The sequence below is a fragment of the Electrona antarctica genome (assembly GCF_951216825.1).
Source record: "Electrona antarctica genome assembly, chromosome: 6".
Taxonomy (NCBI): Eukaryota; Metazoa; Chordata; class Actinopteri; order Myctophiformes; family Myctophidae; genus Electrona; species Electrona antarctica.
This window is the reverse complement of record NC_136811.1, coordinates 24,103,410-24,128,355: the sequence shown is the minus strand read 5'-3', so window position 1 is coordinate 24,128,355 and position 24,946 is coordinate 24,103,410. Positions and strand designations below refer to the sequence as shown.

The 24,946-nt window shown below is 41.6% G+C and overlaps 1 protein-coding gene across 1 annotated transcript in view; it reads left to right on the top strand.

The window, feature by feature from the left end:
• The first annotated feature begins 3,921 nt into the window (after positions 1-3,921).
• The window catches only part of LOC306924150 (ankyrin repeat and IBR domain-containing protein 1-like), a 56,672-nt gene continuing 35,647 nt past the window's right edge, over positions 3,922-24,946 (top strand). The window contains exons 1-8 of the mRNA XM_079502521.1: positions 3,922-4,084; positions 6,772-7,054; positions 7,735-8,035; positions 8,653-8,835; positions 11,666-11,783; positions 14,104-14,312; positions 17,399-17,487; positions 19,439-19,583. Coding sequence (XP_079358647.1) covers positions 6,867-7,054; positions 7,735-8,035; positions 8,653-8,835; positions 11,666-11,783; positions 14,104-14,312; positions 17,399-17,487; positions 19,439-19,583 — 1,233 coding nt within the window. The 5' untranslated portion in view covers positions 3,922-4,084; positions 6,772-6,866. The remainder of the gene's footprint in view (positions 4,085-6,771; positions 7,055-7,734; positions 8,036-8,652; positions 8,836-11,665; positions 11,784-14,103; positions 14,313-17,398; positions 17,488-19,438; positions 19,584-24,946) is intronic.

The following is a 24,946-nucleotide window of genomic DNA, read 5'->3' as shown; positions in this document are numbered from 1 at the left end:
ATAGTTTGCCTCTGAAAATTTGGCCTTATTTCATCTCTGTCGGAGATCTTCTTTCCAGTGTCATCAAAACCAGAAACTTGATCATGACACAGGTTACAAGGCTACAATAAAAGTAAGCATTACTTTCCTGAAATCCTACCTTCGTTTCGTGAAAAGTAGCCTACATTTTGCGTTCAGCTTTTGAACAATCAGCTTCTATCTTTAAGTCTATATATTTACACTTTTGAAAGTGCAGAAGCACATTTGTCTTTTTTGTCAACGTAATTATATTTTGTATTCATTGTTATATTTTATTTAATGTCATGTACAGTATTATTAAAAATAATTGCATTTGCCTTCACATTGAAGTTTCCTATTTACAAAACTTGAGATGTTATTTATCAAAGGCTTGTCAATGATTCATTTGTGGACTGTATGATGTGAGGTATACATGCTGTGTTTAAAGATGTTACATTGCAATGTTCACATATTTTATCATAAAATGCCTATTGGTTTAACAGGACATCCGGGTGTGTTTAATTTTCTAAATAAGGAAATGCTTGTTATAGACTACTCCTATAATCAAATATAAAATGTTTTAAAGCTCCAATCCATAACTTTCATCATGTCCTACCGGGTTCTAAACCCTGTGTTTCAATGCAATTCATATTGTCAACCATGGTCACAGATGTGTCAGTGTAAGAGTAGGGAGACCACCTCTAACCACTGCAGCCTGTTATAATGTGTTAACTTACAAAAACAAAAATAAAGCACATGCATCATTTTTGGGGAACATTTTCATATAAATAGGGCCCTTGCTTTGAATATATGAGAATATGAGCTAAATAGCTCTACTACAATTTTGGGTCAATATTTACAAGGCACATGCTCATTGATTTGAATCTTTAATTAAAATTTAAAAGTTTAAATCAAGTGCTCACAACAGTAAGAAAAAGGATATCCTGCATTTAACTATAAAACGTCTGGGTTTCCGAGGCTAGCATTTAACCTGCATTCTGATTTATATTGCATATCTATTGTGTGTACTCTGTCACACTCTAGTGGACATTTTTAGTTATTACACGAATTACAAATTTCATTGCACTTTTTCCGACCTCAATGCAATGCTCACATTCACAAGAAAACAGTATAGCTTTGTAGGCTACTAGTACTTTCTGGCAAATCAATCAGTGGAAACAACAGACTAGTATCGTCTTGCACGTCTCTTCTAAAAGCTACCTCCTGCTTCTCTGTCACATTCTCACCAAGTTGTTCTCGCTATATATACTTCCGAAAGACAACCTACCTCAAACCCTCACCCTAACCCTAACCTCCCCCGGGGCAGCACACCTAAACCTAACCCCAACCCTCTCCCGACCCCCAGCGCACCTCGGACCAATGCTCCTTCGAACGAACCAATGATCATAGTATGCCTCCCACTTTAGCTGCTAAAGTTTTAACACCTTATCCCCCGTGTGAGGCTTGTGTTCGTCCATACCCCCCACCCCCGAAACACACACACGCACAGTCGCACACACGCACACACGCACACACACAAAAAACTAAAACCATCACATAAACGGTTAGAAATCCAAACTTAATTTTACTGAAGGAAAGGTTTGTGTTTCTTCTCTCTCTCTCTCTCTCTCTCTCTCTCTCTCTTCAATTTCAATTTCAATTCAAAAGAGCTTTATTGAGAAACATACGTTTACATTGCCAAAGCAAAAGTGGAACAAAAAACAATCAAGATAAACAATGTATATACAAATAGCCTACAGGGCTTGACATTAAGGCTTGTCCACTTGTCCGGGACAAGTATTAAATCTTCCCGGACAAGTGCATTAAAAATGTACTTGTCCGTTGGACAATTAAGTGACTCTTGGTTTCGCTTTTTCTGTGACGCTCATACCAGCCAACAATATTGTCTGGCATTATTGTCTGGCTTTCCTAATCATCACCTTTCCAATATTGTTAATAGCCCTAGAATGTCTGTAATCTTACATACATTTCATGTATTCCAAATACCAAATACACAGCCATATATCAGTCCTATCACTATCAGAGCAGTTAGCAGACTGTAATTAATTCTTAACACATTGAGTCAGATATTGTCCTCTAGTTTCATATCCATGTGAAAGTTCTGGCAGAAAACATATGTTATGTAAAATATCGCCACTTTTACATGAGGAAAAGCTAGACTGAAAATATAAAAACTTCCTTTGGGAACAGAAGCACAAGCATTATGGCGCACACAATGACAGGTGTGTTGCGATTGGTGTTGGGTAATTGATCACACAACCTATTCTGTGTGCCCCATACATTTGTGCTTCCTAAAGTTTTGATATGTTCAGTCCTGCACTCATTCCGGGCCCCTCGCCAGAGAGAATGTCGTCCGTGTGCAGCTCGTGGAAAAGTGGAAACTAGTCCCCAAAACGACTCCAAGTCTTACGAATGAATTATTGGGTGGGTGCACATGGCAGTGCTATAAGTTTAAATGCTGACGATGTCATGCAGTCTGGTAACCGTGCGCGGATAGGACCGATCTATGGCTGTGTATTTGGAATACATGAAATATATGTAAGATATAGACATTCTAATCTAGGGCTATTAAAGGGGCATTCCACTAATTTTCAACATTTTGTCATTAATATACCTTAGAGCTGTTGTGTGGAAATAACAAAAAAAAACATTAACATGGTGAATCACATCTTGATGACATCATCAAGATGTGATTCACCATGTGATTCACCATGTTAATGATTTTTTTCAGACCTCCAGTTCTAGGAAACACAGAATGGGAGGACTTTAAAAAAATATATTTACAGCTCTAAGGTATATTAATAACATAGTAAAATGTTGAAAATGAGTGGTATTCCCCTTTAAGGCCTACATTTCCCATTCACTTGTCCCGGCACAAAAGTCACTTGTCCGGAGCACGAGCACACAAATAGGCCTACATTTTAAATCAACTAACTGTAAGTTGGTTTTACTTGGTGAATACATGTTTGAATATTAGGTGAATATTCTAAGTTTGCAAGTTAAAGGGGAATACCACTCATTTTCAACATTTGACTATGTCATTAATATATCTTAGAGCTGTTGTGTGGAAATAATTTTAAAAAAGTCCCTCCATTCTGTGTTTCCTAGATCAAGATGTGTTTCACCATGTTAATGATTTTTTTCAGACCTCCAGTTCTTGGAAACACAGAATGGGGGGGACTTTTTATTATTATTTCTCAAAAAGTTAATGTCAAGCCCTGAAATACATATTTAATATAAATAGGAACTTAATGTACATTCCTGGGTGATGGCATTGGGGTATCTTTATGTAGATTCTTCACATTTTATTTTGAAGTTATTGATTGACTGATTGATTGATTGAAGCATTTATTAACAGTTTGCAGAATTACAGTACATTTCAAGCACAACTCAATACAAAAACTGTTAACTGTGAGTGGACGACACCATATTACACTTGTTTACAAGAGGGTCCACCGTTTTCAATTCATCATAACATTTAGAGACGTACAAATATACACTTTATAGCCAAAAACAGGAAATCAAATCATCATAAGGGAGGTAAAAAGGGGGGGAAACATACGTTATCGGACTGATTCGGACATCACACAAAACTTTTAAACACGCGCAGCGAGTCAAATCAGTCTGCGGCTGCCCATAAAAAGATTAAAAAAAGAAAAAAAGAAAAGAAAAGTCCAATCAACCGTTCCTCTGCTGGGACGCGCGCATGGGGGTTTTACTGAAACCTGGCAACCCACTGGCGAGGGGGCCTGTGTCGCGCACCGACAATAGCCGATCTAAAAGCTCACAACGCGTCGCAGCGCGACGCGTTGTGAGCTTGTAGATCGTATATTTTCCGGTGCGCGACACCGACGCGCGACCAAGTACAACTTCAGTCAGTTCAGCCAGGCAGAGAGACAACGGGAGAGTTCAGTTGAGAGAGACAGGAACAAAAACACCACATCATTGAAATTTGAACACAACAACAACATATTGCTGAAGTGTAAGCAGAGCCTCGCTTCACAGAAGAGGCATACATGTATTTCCCTGCCCGCGTGGCAGTCTGAAGTCCACGGCCCTGCCGCCGGTAAGTCTCAATTCTTTGTTTATTTCTGACTTCAGCAACTGCTAGCGAACTTGGCTACCTAGCCGTTAGCAGCACAAAACGCTAGCCTGCAATGACGTTAGTAGCCTAAGCATATGGAAGCTGTCTTTGTTGTTGTTTTTTAATACACTTTTAGACACCCGGAGACTTTGTGTGTAATGGTTGTTTTCAAGTTGAACGTTCGCCAGTGATGTCGCCATACTAGCCCTGAAACATGACTGTCATGTGAACCATGGCTATAGCCATACTACCTAACTGTGCGTTAGCATGGATGGATTATTACGTATCATGATCACAACAATGATAAACAGTGTACACAGAAGGTACGTCAGAAAGGGCCTGGCGATGATGACGCCCATATACATTCACCATCAGCTGCGTTCCAGGCGGCCAGTGGCAGCTATGCGGGACAGGCATTGTTTTATTGTCATAACCTGTGGTGTTGTGTTCGCCTAAGATTTAGACTCTCGTAGAGGTATTTTTCGATTCGAATCGAAAAAGACCTACGAGAGTCTAAATCTTAGGCTAGTGTCGTGTTAATGTGGTTTAGTCATTGCTAGGCGCAATTTGCAACTCTAGATTATTTTTGAGTGGTGCAACCACTCCAAGGAACAGCTTTGTCCCAATACAACCTATGTGACTATGTCCTAACCTATGTGACTATGTCCTAACCTATGTGACTGTGACTATGTCCCGATGTTTAGAGTACCAATAGGGGGTGCTGTTGCACCACTCGCTTCAGACTGGTCTGATTTTGTATAATGGGATGAATCTAGAGTTGCAATACTGTAGTCCATTGACTCCCCACTCATCCAATTTGCTTGTGCGATGATGCGATCTGCTTGTATTAAACAACGTTAAACTCACCAACATTGCAGCTGTTTGTAGGGCAAACTTGAATTATCGTCTTTCAATCTGCCAAGCGTTTGTTTCATAAGAATCCACCGTAGACATGTTATTAGCTACTTTCTGTCAAGAAATTCTCTGCAGGTGATTCTTTTTAAATGTTGGAGTTTGGAAGCACTCGTCGAAGTCACTGAACGGTCCTGCGTACCACCTGTTTCGAATTTGCACATAATGCAGGAAGCACCAGCAAGACCCGTTAATAAAAACGAGTGCTTCCAAACTCCAACACTTAGAAAAAGAATCACCTGCAGAGAATTTCTTGACAGAAAGTAGCTCATAACATGTCTACGGTGGATTGTTATGAAACAAGCGCTTGGCAGATTGAAAGAGGATAATTCAAGCTTGCCCTACAGCTGCAATGTTGGTGAGTTTAATGTCGTTAATACAAGCAGATCGCAAAAGCAAATTGGATGAGTGGGGAGTCAATGGAGGGTATTGCAACTCTAGATTCATCGCATTATAAAACAAATCTAGAGTTGCAAATTGCGGCAAAGTCATTGCCTGCCTTTCCATTAGATATTTAACAAGTAGGTCAAACATGGGGCTATTTAACAAGGCTACACAAGATTGGGATATATATGCGACAAAGTGTGCACTGTGTTTACTATGCCTTATGCACACATGCAACTTGCAACGGGCCTGGTCTACAAGATTCGCTACACCATTAAGATACCCATGAGACGTCAACAATCCACGTTCAACAACCCAGATTCGGCTCAAATAAGGCGTCAAATTAATTTAGCTCCTATGCCACTAAAATGTGAACGCCCTACCAACAGCCATTAAGAAATGTGAATCCCTAGCCTCCCACAAAACCGCTCTCAAAGCATTTGTATGTCTTTACATGAGGGTCCTCCGTTTTTTATTCGTCAAAACATTTAAACAAGTCTTAAGGTCCCTGCACAGTGCACACTGCTGCGTTTTTGAGATTTTTAGCAGCATTTTTTTTGCCTGTCACTGTACCCTACTCATTCTTAATAACATTTTCTTTTTCAATCAATCAGAGTGTGAGAAGAGGGATGGAGGTTCTATTCACATTCACAACAATTGCCTCTTTCTTTCTTTCTTTCTTTCTTTCTTTCATTCTTTCTTAGTCAACCAATGCTGTATTTGTCTAAAGTTAGAAACGTTGCATGTCTCTACATTCCAATGTTATTTCTATTTGTGGATTTTCCTGAGAAAGACTGTAAAATTGCTTTATTGCCAAGCAATGTACACAATTGCATCCCAACGCCTACACATTCATGGCATATGGTGGAGGTTGACATGATATTATGCTGACTCTCTGCATGTTATTTTTGTGTTCGGGGCATCATGCTCCACATTGAGCCCTGGTCTCAGTGGGATGACCAGGGTTGGCAGGGAGAGACGGAAGGCCCTGGTGATGCCAGAGGAAGTCTTGTCCCGTACTCCACATGAGCTCAGATGGCACAATGTTGATTCACTCGAAAAATAGACAAAAACTAGTAGGTGATGCACTGGTTGCAGCGCCACAGCAATTTGTTGATTCAGAGCAGCTTGTTCATCCTAGGAGATGCTGTTGTTGACCTTGTGGTTTCAAAGGAGTAGACAGAATTCGTACTGCAGCTATGAACAAGATATTTCTTTAAGAAGTGGTAAAAATAAATATAGAGTGGATGAGAGGTTGAGTTAAAGGTCTTGAATATCAGACTTTTTCACCAAGATCAAAGTTGGACCGAAATTTGATGGGATCTGAATCATCTGATTTGAGTTCTCTCTTTCTCGCTATATGCTTTCCTAAGGATGTTCAGCATGCTGGCCATTTGCACTTGGACAGGCTGAAGACAATTGAGAGGCTGCTCCCGAAGTCAGAGCTCGGAACTGTGAAGAGGAAGAGATGGGGAATACAGCCACAAAATTTCGCAAAGCTCTCATCAATGGGGATGAGATGTTGGCCTGTCAGCTGTATGAGAGCAATCCACAGTTCAAGGAGGCTTTGGATCCCAACACTACGTATGGAGAGCAGTACCAGCACAACACGCCCCTGCACTACGCTGCCCGGCACGCCATGGCGCGCATACTCAGGTCAGAAGCTGCTAGAACTTAAGCTAGGCTAACTGTATTACTGATTTAGATTATGTTGTATGCAAACCACAAACATATATTCCTAATAGTATATTATTTAGGGGAGTGTTTTTATAAATATTTGGTAATTTGTGGTAATTGATATTTATTTCCATAATTTAATGTTTCATGAATTGTGTTAATGACATTGCTCGTTTATCCTGTCTTTTATATGGTAGGTCTCTCTATTTGTGTACTCTTGCTCTCATACTGAAAATGCTCTCATGTTTTCGTGTCTGTATCAACACATGCCCCTCCACATAGCCATATGGTAGTGGCACATGGGAGTTCTGCATGCTGTGCTGGGATAGGATGGAACTCCTAGAGCCATCTATTCTGCAGTGCAGATTATCTGCTTTGGCGTGTCTCATTGTTCACTCCGTTTAGCCCCTATTCCCCCATCTCTAATGAGCTTCTTGCACATGCTCCATTTTGCATTCCCATTTGAGTTAAACTGACTACTTGATTGGGGGAATGCAAAGTGTTAAAGCAAAAAGATGCGCATGTTTTCAAATGTATGCCCCTCCAAGTGAATTAAAAAGGGAACATAAATAAGGGAACATGTGGAACATGTGGGTTTTGTACAATAAAAGTTAAACTGACTTGCTGTGCTTAATGGACCAATTACATTTCCCCCTCAGGTCTTTTCTTTTCAGCAAAGATGGGAACCCCAACAAGCGCAATGTGCACAATGAGACCTCCCTGCACCTTCTGTGCATGAGCCCCCTGATTCTAACTTCAGAGGGGGTCCTGCATACTCGGATCATACGGCCATATGAGGATGAGCATCGTCGGGCTGAGTGCCTCCAGATCATCTTGACATGGACAGGCGCAAAGCTGGACCAGGGAGAGTATGAGAGTGCTGACATCAATGCCACAGACAACAAGAAGAACATGTGTCTGCACTATGCTGCTGCCTCGGGCATGAAAATCCTTGTAGAGGTGAGGGCTTCCATGAAGGGTACCATATGACATGGAAATAACACGATCTTGCTACCCTGTAGCTACCGTTCAGTCCATCCTTCTGCAAAATCTGTCTTAATTAGTAAGGATTAAAAGGTGGACGAGTGGGGACTGGGGACAGCGATAGCAGTCAAATACAGAGGGTAATTTAGTGGTGACGAGGGAGGCTGGTATGTTGTTAGCACAGATTATTTAATCACCCACTGTTGTGAACTATGCATTTTAGGGGAGAGTTACAGAGAGAAACAATGGCCGGCCCCTTAGTACAACCAAGGCAAAGAGTTTGATCAGCCCTTGGTGAGAAGGGTGTCAGTGAAGATGCAATACAACAAAATACTTACATACTAAATCCTGGTCCTAAATACTACTTGTCTGGGGTACCGGTGGATGTGTGCCTGTCACAGTACCTACCGGTCTTAAAATCTTGAATACAGTTTCCTATAAATGTGTGGGTTTTAACAATTGCCCTAATTGGATGTATGGAGGTGGACTAACAGACTGATATGCAATTTTATATTTTCTAGTGGTGTATTCAGGAATAAAGGAAATCATAAACTCCTTTAATGACGTTCCAATATTCTCCACCCGTCATGCAGTTCCTGGTGCAGAGAGATGCAGACCTGTTTGCGGAGAATGAAAACCGTGAGACACCATGCGACTGTGCTGAGAAGCAACACCACAAGAATCTGGCCCTCAGCCTGGAGTCCCAGATGGTCTTCTCCCTGGCCCCCGAAGCAGAGGCCATTGAGGCAGAGTATGCAGCTCTCGACCGCCGAGAGGTACAACATACCAATAGCAAATGAACAAATTATACCCAATTTACTGCATAGTAAAATCCAGAGTATTAATTCAGATCTGAGAGTGTACAAATATAACCAAATGATTTGTATGTACTTTTGAGTTAGAAATGGAAAAATTAAATTTGTATTCTGCTGTGTAGGAGCTGCACTTGGTTTTCAGAAGTGTAGCGAAGTCAGACTAAAAATTCGTCACTGGTTGATTAATAACTAAACCTGATTAACCACTTAAACCCTACATACTCGTGGGCAAAAGTATCTGCTCTCCTCTCGCCGAGTCTAAAAGTCTGTAGTGAAAATATACACTGAACACTGAAATCATTATTTTGTTCTTTTAAACATGTATTATTTCATACAAACAGGAGTAAATAACACTCTCCCTTTGGTCTGTGTGGACCTGAGCTTAAAAATCAGTTCATGGAAAACTGCCGCTGGAAGTCTGCGTTTGACACCACAGGCATACACTTGAAGCATTTCACAGGAAAAAATAGGAGATGACCCACTTTATATACGATCTCCTCATAACACACAACTTGGATTTGGGTATAAAATCAGCTGAATGTCCCTTAAGCCATTTCCTTGTGCAGTGGATCATAAAAATCCTTATATGTGAACACATTGTATCTGTCGGATTTATAAAGCTGCACATTCGCCAGATTTTGTGCACGGTTCGCTATAAATGGAGAAACACCTTGAAATGAAACATCTGGTGTATCTATAGGACTTGTGCCCACTCCACCACTTACTAGACCTGTCAAGGAGGAGAAGGGCAAAGACTTGCAATTTCACAGATTGTGTTGTATAGGCAGACTTCTCAGACGGCATGCGAACAGCTGTCATTGTGGTTGAGGTGGCATGACCATTACGCATGGCTGTGAATATTCATAGCTCCCATACTGTTAATTCATCACATCGCTTTGAGTGAAGTCTTGGAAAGAGACCTGAAACTCACTTTTCAACTGTGATATTTGGTCCTTGTACAATATCCCATGAGCGAAATGCACTGACTGCAAAGACGGGAGATGTGCTGGGTTGCTTTGGGAGAATTGCACCTGCGACATGTCTAATTTAATTTGGAAGGCACAGATGCTGTTGTATTCTGTAACAAGGTTGTTCCGGCCATGACAAGTCACGCACACTGGTTCGTTAGCTACCCTTTGTTTCCTACAGTAAGTACCCACAGCAACCACAGTACCCTGGAGAGATAGCAGTGAGTGGCTGTCCTACAGTGGCTGTCCTACAGATACATCATTTCTTATTTCTTACCCAAATTATCCATTCGGCTGACCCTTTTTGTGAGCCCTATGGCCTACACTGAAACTAAAAATGTGTTTTCGTGATGAGGGAAGGGCAATAACATAATTCAATCAGCAGCAATTTAATTAAGATTTAAATGGCTCTAGTAACTAGTCTAACTACTAGTTAATTAGTATGATTTGTCATATGACCCCAAAAAGGTCTATGAAACAAATTTCAGACACTCCCAGAACTTTGTCAGAGTCTGTCTTTGGACAGAAAGGTCAGCTACCAGTGAGCATCTCATACTAAGCATTCCAAGACATTCTGGCTCTCCACAACATAACTCTTTCACAATTACATAATTTGTTTTGTCTGGGACAGCAAGTATTAAAAATCACATAAAAGAAAGTCGAAAGTGCGTAACTCTGATGGTAAAGACGACAGGCACATTACTGTCGACTGATAATATATGACCCATAACACACTATAAAGTTGAGCTGTAGTTGTATTAAAAAGGGTTTCTAAAATCATGCTGAAATAAATAAATGTAACTTTGTCTACACAATAATTGGGTTTAATAGTTTATGAGAAAATCTACTGTGAATTGTATGTGGGTGTTAAGATAAAAGGTTTGTGAAACACTCCTTAGCTGTATTTGATGTTTTTGTCCCTGAAAGTTACAACTAGTAACTACCCTATTACATATCACAGTCATTGCTGTAGTTATTCTCTTGAGTAAGTAAGATGTCATAACGTAGTTGCTGTTGTTGGGGTATTTGGCCCCATACATGGAATTTGTCATAGGCTACATGCAATTAGCCGTGCAACAGTTACTAGCCTTGGGCTACTGTTAAATTAATGGCATAAAATGTAGGAAGGTAGAGTTGGTCTTTTAGACTCATTAATTTAAAGGAGTTCAATATGACTGCTGATAAAGACCCATTATCAAAGGCTGAGGGACTGCTCTTTTACCTCACATTCATCAAGGATCAATCCATATTTTGGAACAAATTGGTCATCAACAAAGGAGGTGAACTTTAGTACACGATCACGATGCTTCCGCTATTGATTGTGTTATCGACAGTCTGCTTGCTGCCTTGCGTAATGGATATAAAAGTCTGCCGGCAAAATCTTTTCTGTGTCATGAAGTCTGCAGTCCTTTTGTGTCTTGTTAGAACTGACGAGGGCTAGTTATCTATTCTTAGATAGCATTCCAGCGGCCTACTTGGTTCTTGAAATCAGCTGACCGCTTTGTAGCGCAGGTGTGTGCTTGGTAGACCTTTTCACACGTGCACAGATTATCAGTGTTAATGTTTGCTATGAGGCATGGGATGTCTTATCTCCATTATGTTATCTAAGTGGGTTTGTGTTTACACCAATGCTGGTTGAGTCATGCACTGGAAATGAGCTGTCTTTGCTTTGTATTTTGATACCTACGCTCCTGCTACTCTCTGTCTTATTTTTCTGATCTTACATTCTCTCAACTCTGTCTCCCTCCCCTTCTGCCTTCCACCCTCTCCCTGTTTTTCTTTGTTTTCCTCGTCCGTCTTCTTCCCTCTCCTCTCCCTTCTAGCTGTATGAGGGCCTAAGGCCACAGGAACTGAGGAGATTGAAGGACATGCTGATAGTGGAAACAGCTGACATGCTCCAAGCCCCACTCTTCACTGCAGAAGCGCTTCTGCGGGCCCATGGTACACACACACACACACACACAGACACACGGAGACACAGAGAGAGAGTTTACTGTTATTTACCAGTGCTTCGTCCACCACAAGTGGGTACCGAAGCTGGGAGGAGCAATGGTCTGTTCCTGCTAAACGTGGCTTTGTGTGGAGCCACTCAAAGTGACTACTAGGTTGGGCTTGCTGGATGCATGTTCCAACCTCTAGTATGTCTGTCAGAAGCAGTTGAGGGGTGAAAACACCTGTGTGCAACATACACATGGCATTCACTCATGACATGCATACACATATCACACAAACTAACAGTTTGACTGCGGAATTAATTCATCGCAATGCCCAGTTGACTGCCTTGATTTCACTAACCTTTGAAGAACCATCACGCCAACGTTATCGTTCCTTTTCATGAAAATGCGCTTTACAAAGGTGTGATCGTTTGTCGTAGTGTTGAAAAATAATCCGAAGTGGCCATCAACAACACAGTGCGCCCGCACCGCACCACCGCCGCCATTGGAATGCATTGGGCCTCAATTTCCCAGAACCCTTTGCATGCCAGTGTGACGGATGTTCTTCTGATCTAAACGTGTCACCTATCCCACTCTGTCCGATGGAAACCCTGTAAGTCTTAACGTATTAAAAATGTGAATTAAACAATAAAAACATAACTCGTGTAACTCGTGAATGGGAGGGAATTTAATAAGTAGCCTATATATTGTGCAGGCTAATTTATTTTTTATTTATATACAGATGGTACATATACATTAATTTTAGGTCAGCTGAGCTCATTGTTGTTGACATTGGTTTGTACCAGTAGCTGCTTTCACGTCTGACATTTGAACACTCTGCCGGTTATGATACATTAGGGCCTAACCCTTTCGTCCATAATTCCTCCCAATGGAGAGAGGGAATTTCAACTAACACCTGGGATTCGAGTTCGCCCCCGGGTCTCACCCAGTAGAAACCAAATATCTACCACTCAGTCAATTGGGAATCCTTTCTTGACCAGGGGAGATATTGGGTGTATTAACTTGAGGCATGGCTACACGTCAACAAGTAGGTGTCCAATTGGGTCTCATTTTGACACATTCTCCATGCCCCCAGACATCAACCATTAGCCTTGAATTACCCCAGTGATGTTCCTCCAACTTGGCTGTGGTCAAATAGCTGAATTTATATTTCTAGTGCGTGTTTCAGCGATATGTCACGGTTTTGATTTGTTTTGGCCTTCACAGCCAGTTCTAAAACATTGCATAACTCAGACTAGCTAAAATTATGTGTGAGAGTTTTAAAAATGTGTCACAGTTTTGATTTGATTTACAGTCCTGTGCACTGAGTTGCTGGCTGGCAAAATTGTGTGCTACATAAAAGACTCCAGGGAGGTTGACCCCAGGATGTTGCTATATTTATTCACCTATATTAAATCTGCTTGATAGTGATGCAACTTTTATTTTTTACTCTGGGAATTGGGTTTTTTACCATCTCATTCATATTTAATGGAGAGTCATTTATTTCACATTTGCTAAAATCTTTCCTTTTTTCCCAGTGTTCTGATTACATCCATTGTTGCTTTCTATCTTTCTTTATTGCTGTCTTTCTTTCTCATTCTTGGGATGCCACATCTTTGGGCTGAAATTGAATTGCTCATGCATGGTTTATGGCTTATTGAGGTCTAAATGTGCAGACGTGTATTTTCAAAGCCCTTTTATTGTCCCAAAGCTTGCCGCGATACGGTCAGATTCACAGATTGTAGTTGGAGGTGGGTGAGGAAATTGTTGCTTTGTTATGTAAAAGAAGTAATTTAGCTGCATTTGACTGGTGGGTAAATTTGTTTTTACGCTCATAATGACCTCATTTCAAATGCTGACCGGGTCATGTGTCTTGTTCTAAGACAGGACTTTTTCAGGGGGGAAATTGGGACTCTGGCAAAGTCCTGAAGTAATTTAACATTTACAATGACATAATTGTCCATTCTCAGAATATAGTACCCAAAAACAAATTTGCAATTGGCTGGCAGTGTGATGAAGCCACAAGGTCAACATTTTCAAAGGCCTTTTAAAAGCTTATGGCAAAAGATTGAAGACTTGATGAGTACACAACCTTCAGAACTATCATACTGTTCAGAAGTATGCATTCAGAAGCCACAGAAAAACAACAGACCCCTTGGTTTATGATGGAATATAGCTATTTATTTTGGTCTCCTCCTTTCATCATTATCTTCTCAATTTCCAGATCAGCGTTGAAAACATTTGTCCACGTTTCATCTTCCTGTACTGCTAATTCAGTCTTGTTTTCTATTTATCTCTCTATTCTATTTCTCCCTCTCTTCTCTCAGACTGGGACAGAGAGAAGCTTCTAGAAGCCTGGATGACCAATGCAGAGGACTGCTGCCAGCGTTCGGGTGTACAGATGCACAACCCACCCCCTAGTGGCTACAATGCCTGGGACACGTTGCCCTCACCTCGGACACCCCGTACCACCCGATCGTCCATAACTTCTCCAGAACAAATCAGCCTTACCCCAGCAGATGAGGACTCCACTATGGTGAGATGCACATGTATTCAGAGCTCCAATGGCATGGTATCATTTTTTTAAATGAATAAAACTTAATTTTGTCCAGCATGGACTTCTGGCATAGCGGTCATAGGCTCAATGTAGCCTCACACTGCGTCGCAGGTTCGAGTCCCGATCTGTTTTCGCTGCGTGCCACTCCCTGTCTCTCTCTCTCTCTCTCTCTCCCCCTATAAATCTACTATACTATTAATAATGCCAAAATAAGTCAAAAAATACATATTTTACAACACATATTTATGGTTCTGTTTTTGACATTTACATCCTTGAGCAGATTTCTCCAGATGTTAGAAAGAAACTAACTACTAGAGCATATTCAGACTCCTTTATGCCCATATTATAGAAGATAAGCAATTAGACAAGTAACAACATAGGGTTAAAATTTGTTTCAAATTTGTGTTTACTTTTTGCCAACTTCAGACAAACTTTGCTTTGTCTTCCCTATCTCTCCCTGTTTTCTGTCAAGCTACCGTATATCTATCAATAAAGGCAAAAAGCCCCAAAAATATCAAAAATCAACTCTAATCTTTCTAACCATAGCAATTGTATCGTATCTAATATTACAATTGGCATGCACAAATGCAGATCGTCAAGTCATAGACCCTGATGTCGTCAAACTGCCGTTCCCCACTGTGCTTTCCGGTCCTCATACGTCACTGGTTTACCCTTTGCATTATTCCAGTTATATCTCCACACGCGGCGGCGCATTGCTTGCCTCCATGCCCCTCACGCAACATGTATCTGTCCTCTGGCTCCAACTTAACACCTTCTTCAATGTGCTTGCAAAGTGCTTTCGCCAATAGTATCCCCTCCCCCTATAGCATCGCGCCTGCTTCCGTTTGTGAAAGGGGCCATTACTCAGTCTGTCCGTCCCTCCGTTCGTCTACAAAGTAATTTCTCTTCAGAAGCATTACTATGCAACCTCGATACAGCATGACATCAGACATGATCCCAGAACGTCCGCGTTGTGTTCAATCACCGCGCATGCCGCTAACATTCTGACAAAACACGGCCCAGAAACAGGAAGTCGGCTCCTGCCTTACCTTCTTCCGATTGGCTAAGGTCGATCACGTGACACGTGTGTCGACGCACTGCAAGGCGTTTTGTTTTAAACTAGTGAGAGGCCCATGAACCTCTAGACTTAATACAATTCTTCCTTTTACAGTGCAGACGATCTTCCTTTGTTTTGGTAGAGCTAAAGCGAGTTAAGACACAATGGGCAGTATTATGCGTGTCTTAAGTACCAGGTCTTATTACTTAACTTAAGACCTGGAGGCGTGATCAATGCCATTTGGCTATTCTGAGTGGCCAAACAGCATTGACCACGCCTCCAGGTCTTAAGTTAAGTCATAAGACCTGGTACTTAAGACACACATAATACTGCCCAATGTCTTGAAATACACGTTTTTAGTTAAATAGAGATCAAAAAGGAAAGCAGTCTGTCATCTACGTGTGATATTTGCAATCTAAGTGTTTCAAAACGAGATCGTTTTAAAAACGATCTGTTCAAGTCAGTGGTTCTGGTCCAGGAAACACCAGTGGCTGAGGGAGTTCTCTCTCACCCCTCTGCTAATTTTTCCTCTCTGTCAGCCCCAGCCTGTGCTCTACATCTATTCCTGACTATCATTCCTCTCATTCACTGGTGGCCCGGGGACCACCAGTGGTCCTTGAGGGGGTTCCAGGTGGTCCCCAGCTAAATGATGGAGAGTTATTTAGAGGGATAAAAATAATAATAATAATAATTCCTTGCTACCCATCCTTCCCATGAAAAAAAGAAAGAAAAAAAAATCCCTACCTACTCAGCCCAAAAATGACAGCCAATCGGAAACCAAACTATTATTTTGTTAGGCCCTACACGGTTGTTTTAACGAGTAGTTATAGGGTGATCACAAGGATCTCACAAAAAATAAAAAGGTAATAAAAAGTAGCCTAGAGATCTTCTATTATCTGGCTTTCTGGCCGGCAGCTAGCGCTTGTGGAACACCATGGTCTGTGTTTATGAGATATTTGATTTATGATAATGGCAGTCATGCGGTTCCCCTCAAACATATAAAAAGCGGTAGCAGAGCCAAAAATATGCATACTACCAGACCAGTAGAACAATACAAATCAATACCATACAGTACAAGCGTTGTAGTCTTTCTTTAATAATTCTAATAAAAAGCCTCTTTACAATCTACCAAACAACGCTGTTGATGAATAATGGTATAGGGCTATAGGCTGTCAGACTTTATTTTTTATCAGTTAGTTTACGAGGTTGTACTATGGGTTGAGTGTGTCTGACAGTAGTGCACACTTTATTGTGAGGCTGACAATGCAAGCCTTGAAGTTGCGGTGCCAATCGACCAGTTCTTGAGGGCCCGATTAAAGGTTACAGTTGATTATATCACATGAATGAGCCCTTTTTATGAATCAATAGATACATTGTTGAGGTACAATGGCTTCCTCTGTGTCCATTGTTGTTCTGTCTCTCAATATAACAAAGCCAAATGTCACAAATGTGTGTCTCTCTTTGTATCGGTTCGTGTCTGTATTTTGAGTATCAGTGGGTGTGGGAAAAATATATCCTTGGCTCAAGTAGTAATCACAGTACAGGATACAGTACAATACAGGGAACCACATGAAAGACCTTGTCAAGGTCTTGCATGTGGCAAAGCCCTTTATCTTTGTTTTTTTATGATTGGGCACACTTTATGTAATGATAATATTACAAGATTTTGAGCAGATGAGATCTTGTGCCCTTTCATCTATGCCTCACAACTTTTGATGATCAAAGTAAACTTCATAGACTTGCTCTTGGCTTTTAGTGTGAATTCACAATAAAGGGAATTTCACTCATGGCCTGTTAAATGAAACCTTAGTATTCATGTAAGCTTTCTGATGTACTGTGGACTGTACTGGGTTCAGTTTCATGGCAGATGGGTTTTTGTTAAGTTAAAAGTATGGTGCATGAAACATATGTTTTGAGAGTAAACGTTAAATCCCTTAAAAAGAAATTCTGAACTATACAAATTGAAAAACAACTTGCTGAATGTTTCTCTTCTGTGCTTCTCTGATAGTGCGGTATCTGCATGTGTTCCATCTCCATGTTTGAGGAACCTGTTGACATGTCTTGTGGTCACGAGTTCTGCCGAGCATGCTGGGAAGGGTGAGTTATATTCTCACATCTACATCTAATTTGAGTTAGAACAACATTCAGGTTTTACTTATTTACACAAGCCCAGCTAAAGCAACCACTCATGTCAGTCTTTGCTCACTTTTAGTTATAAGAATGCTAGCGCATATCAATCATCATGTAATCATATTAAATATGACCTGCTAAAAGGGAAACATGACTTTTTAGCAAATAAGATGCATATCCAATCTCTCATTCAGGTGCTGGACAAACAAGAACTGTCAAACGGTGACTCACATGTTGCGCAAGCGCGCCATCTATCGCAAACCACTGAAAGCACAAAATCTCGTCTTTCTCGTATTTGGCGCTCTGAACCTTACCATACTTGGCACCCAAAGAGTTGAGCATTAAAACTTTAGAATAGTTGGAAACGGATGTAGAAAAAAAGTTAACCCATTCTGGGCGGGAACCCCTTTTGGTGTTTTACCCACTCAGGCCGGGAACCCATTTTTGGGTTCTGTACAGTATTCAAAAATGTAAAAAAAAAAATGAGTTTTTCAGAAAACTTAGGTCAGGATATAGAGGCGTTTTTAGAATCTGCCTCAGGCCTAAATGGGTTAAGTGTCTGAAATGAATTGCTTTGACACACCTTGTGGTCCTGTGTGCTTGTCAGGCATTCAGAGACTGTATTAATATAACCTCACCTTATTCTTTCTGCACCTATTCTTTAAGGGGTGCTAGCCCCTCCTATAGCCAGCATTCTGTGTCTGTGTGTACCACGGAATTGAGCATACAAGGACAGAAAAGTTAGGACACCAATTGTGATTGGCCGGAATGTGATGATGTATGATGATAAGAGCGTCCCTCACTTCACACACTCCTCTTTCGTTTTTGATGCTGCTTTGGTCTATGTCCGAGAAGCACCTTGTGACCTGCCATCATCCTTAAAATGGGTTTTTGTGCATGAACTCTATATACTGTATATGCTCTATATTCATTGGGGGGGAACAAATCTAAGATCCACATGGGAAAGGTGTGGATCTTAGACTTCATTATGTGTTTAACCTGTAATGTCAGACATCTGTGATGTCAGGCATCTATGACGGTAGTTTTCTTGACCTTTTTCTGGATCAGGGCCCAGTTGAAAATTTCAAACGTTTCTTGGCCATCTGACTACACTTCAGAGCATGTTTATTTCATTGATCAATCAATCAAGTGTGTTCCGAATTGGATCAATGGAACTAAAGTATGTAGTACACATTTCGAGCCATAATCGTGATTTTCACTATGCCACTGTTTATCGCCTCTTACCGCATCCATCTTGGAACGGATGAAAAAAACCAACTTGAATAATGATCATCCGCGCTCCATAGAGTCCCGTAATGACCACGACCTTTAGCGCCGTTTATCTCGGAATTAAAGCTTGGATATGAGAGGAAGCATGATGTCAATAAAAAACCTCGCACATTGCTCCGGTTAGCAGATTAGTGTCCTCCATGCTAGTTCCATGCTAGATCGATCGGTTCAACAGCCGCGTCACAGGGTCCTGAATTTGTAGTTTTTTGCAGTTTTCGCGTGGCAAGGTTTACAGAGGTGCCCAAGAACATGTCGGCAGGAAATGTGTTTAAGTTATTTATTGGTATCACAATGAAAGATCAGGTTTAAAGAAAAATCCATGACATTTTATTACCAACTATTTCCCTAAATATTAATGTTGTTCTTTCATTCAAATATTAATCTAATCTCAATTATTTGAGATAACCCTAATCCTCACCTGCAATATCCTCATGGCCCACCAGTGGGCCCAGCCCACAGGCTGAGAACCAGTGGTCTGGTCTATGACACATCTGCGACATACGACTCCAGATCCAACGATTTGACTCAAAGGGTGAAACAATATCATCTTGTCTAATAAACACCCATCGGATGTAAACCATTTCCCAGCTAAATGCCATTTCTAAAGCATTCATGCATTACCTCCCAGGTTTCTCAATATAAAGATCCAGGAGGGTGAGGCACATAACATCTTTTGTCCAGCCTTCGACTGCTTCCAGCTGGTTCCTGTGGAGGTTATAGAGAGTGTGGTCTCCAGGGAGATGGACAAACGCTACCTCCAGTTTGATATCAAGGTAATACACACGTGAAAATTCACCTGAAAGTACCGTGTTGGACAATGACAAAGCGGCAAGATAATTGTCTCAGATTTCAAAGAACATTTTATACTTACATAAAACTAACTTTGAAAACAGATGATTATCTTGCCATAGAGTAGATTTCTTAAAATAGGATTTGACACCTTTACTCATCAGGAAAATTACATAGAGAAGCTCTCTTTTAACAGAGAGTCCACTGCAGTGTTTAATAGAAGTGCTATAGACGAATCCACGGAGCGGTACCCTGGGTGCAGCCATAGCTGCGGTGTACCATTAAGCACAGCTTTATACCATTATGTGCTTTTTCATGATTTGTAATAAAGTGTCCTTTTGCTATTTCATTCTCCTCTGGGCTGTCACACACACATGTAGCGTTGGAGTGGTTGATTGAGTGCCTATATGCATATCTATGCAATTACCTGTGTATTAACTGATTGGCACTGCTAATTGCCTCGTTGCAAAGCTTTGTTCTTGTTGCTATATAATGAGTTTGTTGGGTGATTTATGGTTATTTAACACAAAACTGTCTGGTAATACACCCTTGTACGGAGATTTATAGAGCGGCTGTGCGTCTCTCAGTGCAGTGATATTCCTCCTCCGAGAAATTACAGAGTTACCGTGTGGTGGTCCACGGGGGTCCCTGGAACATCCAGACCCCCAGGAACGCACCAGGGGGGCGGGCCCGGTTCTGGCGAGCCGCCCCCCGTCCGAGACGGTTGAGGAATGACAGTTACCGTGTGGGCGTCCCCAGGGGTCCCTGTACTGTCACACCCAAAATCATATATACAGTTAATATGTGTGCGTGTATTAGGCTGCACAACAGTGACACTTGGTGATGGAAACCAACCAAAAGCTTTTTTCGTGCTCTGACACAGCCAGGGACACAGGGACACAGCCAGCCAGCCAGAGACACACAAAGCTAGGAAAGATAGGAGTGGTTGCACCACTCAAAAATAATTTTGGGCCAAATAACAAGACTGGACGTTGGGGCGTCAGCTAGGTCAGGAGGTAACAGGGGGTGCACGGCCAACACTGTTTGGTAACGGATAAAACTAGACTCTACAGTTTTAAGGAAAGATTGACATGTCAACATGGTACTGTTCGGGTGTCAATCAAATCAACAGCGTGAGTGAGTCGGACTGTCTCGGACATCTCCCGCTGTTAAAAAAAAGGAAGAAAAAGAGCGGATTTGACATAATTTCAGATCAAGTTGAGCGTCTATTTCCTGCGATCCCATTGACTGACACAACAACAGACAACATTTAGAGGTGGGCACTGGGTCTGGGTTGGAGTAGCCTACTTTAAAACACTGTCCGACTTTGTTTTGAGCCAATAAAATACCATGTAACAGCCAGGCGCATTGCTCAGAGTCAGACGAAATACGACATTAGAGTTATATGTTGTCATGTTGTCATTTTTATATAGATGGGGAAAAATAGGCTACATATGTATGGATAAGGGGTTAAGGGCGCATCAATGTAACTGGTATCAAATGAATATAGGTGTACTAGGATGGGTTAAGTCATGTGACGCATCTCCTCCACAAATGGTCCTACACCATTATCTATAATGCACTTCCGCATACCTCACGGGCAGTTACTTGGATTCATGAACATTGCATGCATGAGTCGTGCCTCCGAGCAGCCAGTGAGAGAGGGAGGCTCCACCATACCACGGCAGCAGCAACCATTTGGTTTGTGCTCGTTATTGTTACATTATTGCTGACATGATTAGACTGAGCGTCACTGATTCTGTGTTTATTATGATAAACTTTTCATTTCATATCACACCGTATGCACTCGTAGGCCTAGAACTTAGGTCGCCAGAACAGCACAAAAAAAAGTAAAATAAATAATTTTTGTATTTCTTTTTTTTACCGCGGTAATGAACCCGATACCGCGGTATGCATTACATACCGGCGGTATGACAATATTACGGTTATTGCACCCAGCCCTACAACTCACAATAGGTCATTGTCTTGAGTGACACACACTTAATACATGGTGCCCTCGTTTTTCTTTGGGGTTGACAGTTTGAACAGTGGCGGTTCTTAACTGACCATGTCTGTGACTGACAGCTTTCAAAGACATGGACTTCACCTCTGGGTTGTCATAGAAACATTTACCTTTCCAGGGTGACACAGGCACTATCATCATGTACTGTACCATGTCATTTTTCTTCTCTTGCTGACAAGCCCTTGGCTGGGGCAGCATTTCATTGTGGCTGAAAATGGTAGGTTGTTTTTAAAGATGACAATCAGCCTGCCCTGCGTTGCCGGTGTTATTGCGCTGACAACACAGTGCAAAGTCACGTGTTGATCATCGTGTTTAGGCTTTGGTACCCAGCAAATGGAACCGAGCGGATGCTCACAGTCCACAATGTTAAATTCTCAGTGTTAATTTTGAGAGTGTGCAAATAGAACCAAATGGTGCATTTGGTTCAATTTGAACTCAGGCCGCTTTTCCACCGGGATTGGTATTTTCTTCCCGCCTAATTTCGAACCAGTTCAGAGTGTTTTGACTGTTTGTTTGGAACGTGAACCAGAAAATCGGTTCACATCTTGTGAATGGTGACGACATACTTGGTCCTGTCAATAATCAGTAGTTTGGAAGACAAAAGACACTGATGCGATATGTAAACATAAACAATGACATCTGCAATAATAGCATGAACGCTTGCAGGTAATCTTAACAATCGATCTTAATTAAACCCAAATAGCTATACGCATGAAAAAACATGCATTTACATTGCCAAAGTGAAACGATCCAACCAAAACCAAGACTTAAATGTACGTAAATGGGGGGTCCATTGGAACCACAAATATTGTAAACTGCACAATAACTTTAACAGCCGATTGGAATGCAGCCGAGCCAATCTCAACCAGTGCAGTGTACACTGCCTGCTGAATACCAGGTTTTCTTTAGCAAGGTGAAACGCAAACAAAAGCCACGAGAAGCTGGAAAGTCATCTGTGTGGAGCATGTTTGTGGTCATTATAAGTTACTGCCTTACCTGTACCTGGGAGTATGCATATCCGGTCTACATGTGTTTTGTGGATTTGGAGAAGGCATATGACCGGGTCCCCTGGGAGGTGCTGTGGGAGTATGGGGTGAGGGGGACCTTGTTGAGGGCCATCCAATCTCTGTAGACCCAAAGCGAGAGCTGTGTCCGTGTGCTCAGGAGTAAGTCAGATTCGTTTCCGGTGGGGGTTGGCCTCCGCCAGGGCTGCGCATTGTGATTTTCATGGACAGGATCTCGAGGCGAAGTCGTGGCGGAGAGGGTATATGGCTCGGTGAGCTAAGGGATGAGGATCAGCGTCTCCAAGTCGCTGTATCGCTGTACTACACACGGAAAGAGAGTTGAGCTCTCTGTCTACCGAGCAATCTTAGTTCCTACTCTCACCTATGGTCATGAATTGTGGGTCATGACTGAAAGAATAAGGTCGTGAATACAAGCGGCCGGAATGAGTTTTCTTCGAAGGGGGAAAAGTTCAGTCACGTGAGAGAGACTCGGAGTAGAGTCGCTGCTGCTTCGCCTAGAAAGGAGCCAGCTTAGGTGGCCTGGTTAGGATGCCTCTCGGGCCACTGGGAGGAGACCCCGGGGCAGACCAAGCCAGGCGCAGTTGGAGGAAACACATCGACTACACTGGCCTTGGAACGTGTCGGGATCCCCCAGGAGGAAGTCACTAATGTTGCTCAATGCTCTGGAGAGGGAAGTCTGGAGCTCTCTGGTGGAGCTGTTGCCCCCGCGACCCAACTACGGATAAGTGGTTGAAGATGGATGGATGTCTCAGTCAACTAAATCTAATTTGTATTCCAGATTGATGCAAACCGATCTTAAGTGGCTTACATATAACATAGCCTAAAATATTACAATATCCATTTATTTTTTGTTCATTGAACAGTGTGTCTTATGCACAAAACTTTTCTTATATTCTTAGATCTGTTCATGAGAAAAGAGCCTATGAAAAACCAAACCGTGGGACTCGTGAAACATGAGGAATCCATCGATGTTCTGTGTGCCCCAGGTGTACCACATGATGCATAAAATTTGTTTTCGATTGGATGCACATGCCTGATCACGTTGATTTGCATAGGTAGACACCTGTCAATACCACAAATGGAATGCAGACCTGTGGGTTGTGTGCAAATAAGCCACAAGCTTTTTCTTTTCTTTTTTAAGATGTGTGTGCCTTTATTGATAGTTACAGTGAAGACGGACAGGAAAGAGGGAGGGAGAGACATGCAGCAAAGGTCGTCATGAACAGGACTTGAACACGCGACACGACATGCTGTCAGGCCAGAGCGCATATATATATATATATATATATATATATATATATATATATATAAAAAAATTAAGGTTTTTTTAAGGTCCTATCCTGTCAATGCTGATGGCAGAAAAAGGCACTGTTGAGTGTTGATGAAGTCTGTAGTAGGGCTTTCACTTCTAGTGATTTTTGAGTGGTGCAACCACTCCAAGGAACAGCAATGTCTGTGTTAACCTATGTGACTATGTGTGTGACTGTGACTGAGTACCAGTAGGGGCAAAAGTGGCGCTGTTGTGCCAGAAACAGAGAGAGAGAGATAGTGTTGCACTGTTACCTAGTGCTAATTACAGAGAGAGAGAGAGAGGCAGGGGGAGAGGGGAGTTGCACCACTCAGTTCACACAGGTGTGATTTTTTACTAGTTGACTAGTTGCTTAACTAGGCCTAAAAACTGTGTACATTGGTGACTATAACTATAATCTATTCTAGCTGATCTTGAGGCCTACAAAAACAGGGGAACAACTACTAGTCAACTAGTACCAACAAGGTCGACTAGTGGATTTACTAGTCGACTAGTTGCTTAAAGCCCTAGTCTGTAGTTGTATTTTCTTTATCAATAAGCATGAACTACAGAGAAAGCCTATTGCTGAGTGTGCACCTATTCCAGCCTACTAAATTGTAATTATTCTGGGTCAGCAGCAATGCTACTTAAGACACCTGCTTAATCTTAAAAAAAAGGAAAAAAAATATTGCACAAAGTTGGTAACGTTTGGTCAGGTGGATTTCCACAATGTCAGATTTGGATAAGAGATTAGTGATTACTGTAATAATGAGACTTCACTGTCGGGTGTTTATTAGATGGATAGAATGCATGTAACATTATTTGCGGTGCATTGTTAGGCTACTCATTTCAGATATAGGGAATACATGGGAATACATTTTATTTAGATTTTCTTACATTGACGTGTGTACCATGCAAATTGTGTGCTTGATGATAGAGCGAGTGTTTGTATGTTGGTTGGAGTGCCTGTTCAGCACGGAGCAGCACAGTGATGGATTGGGTATTCCTCTG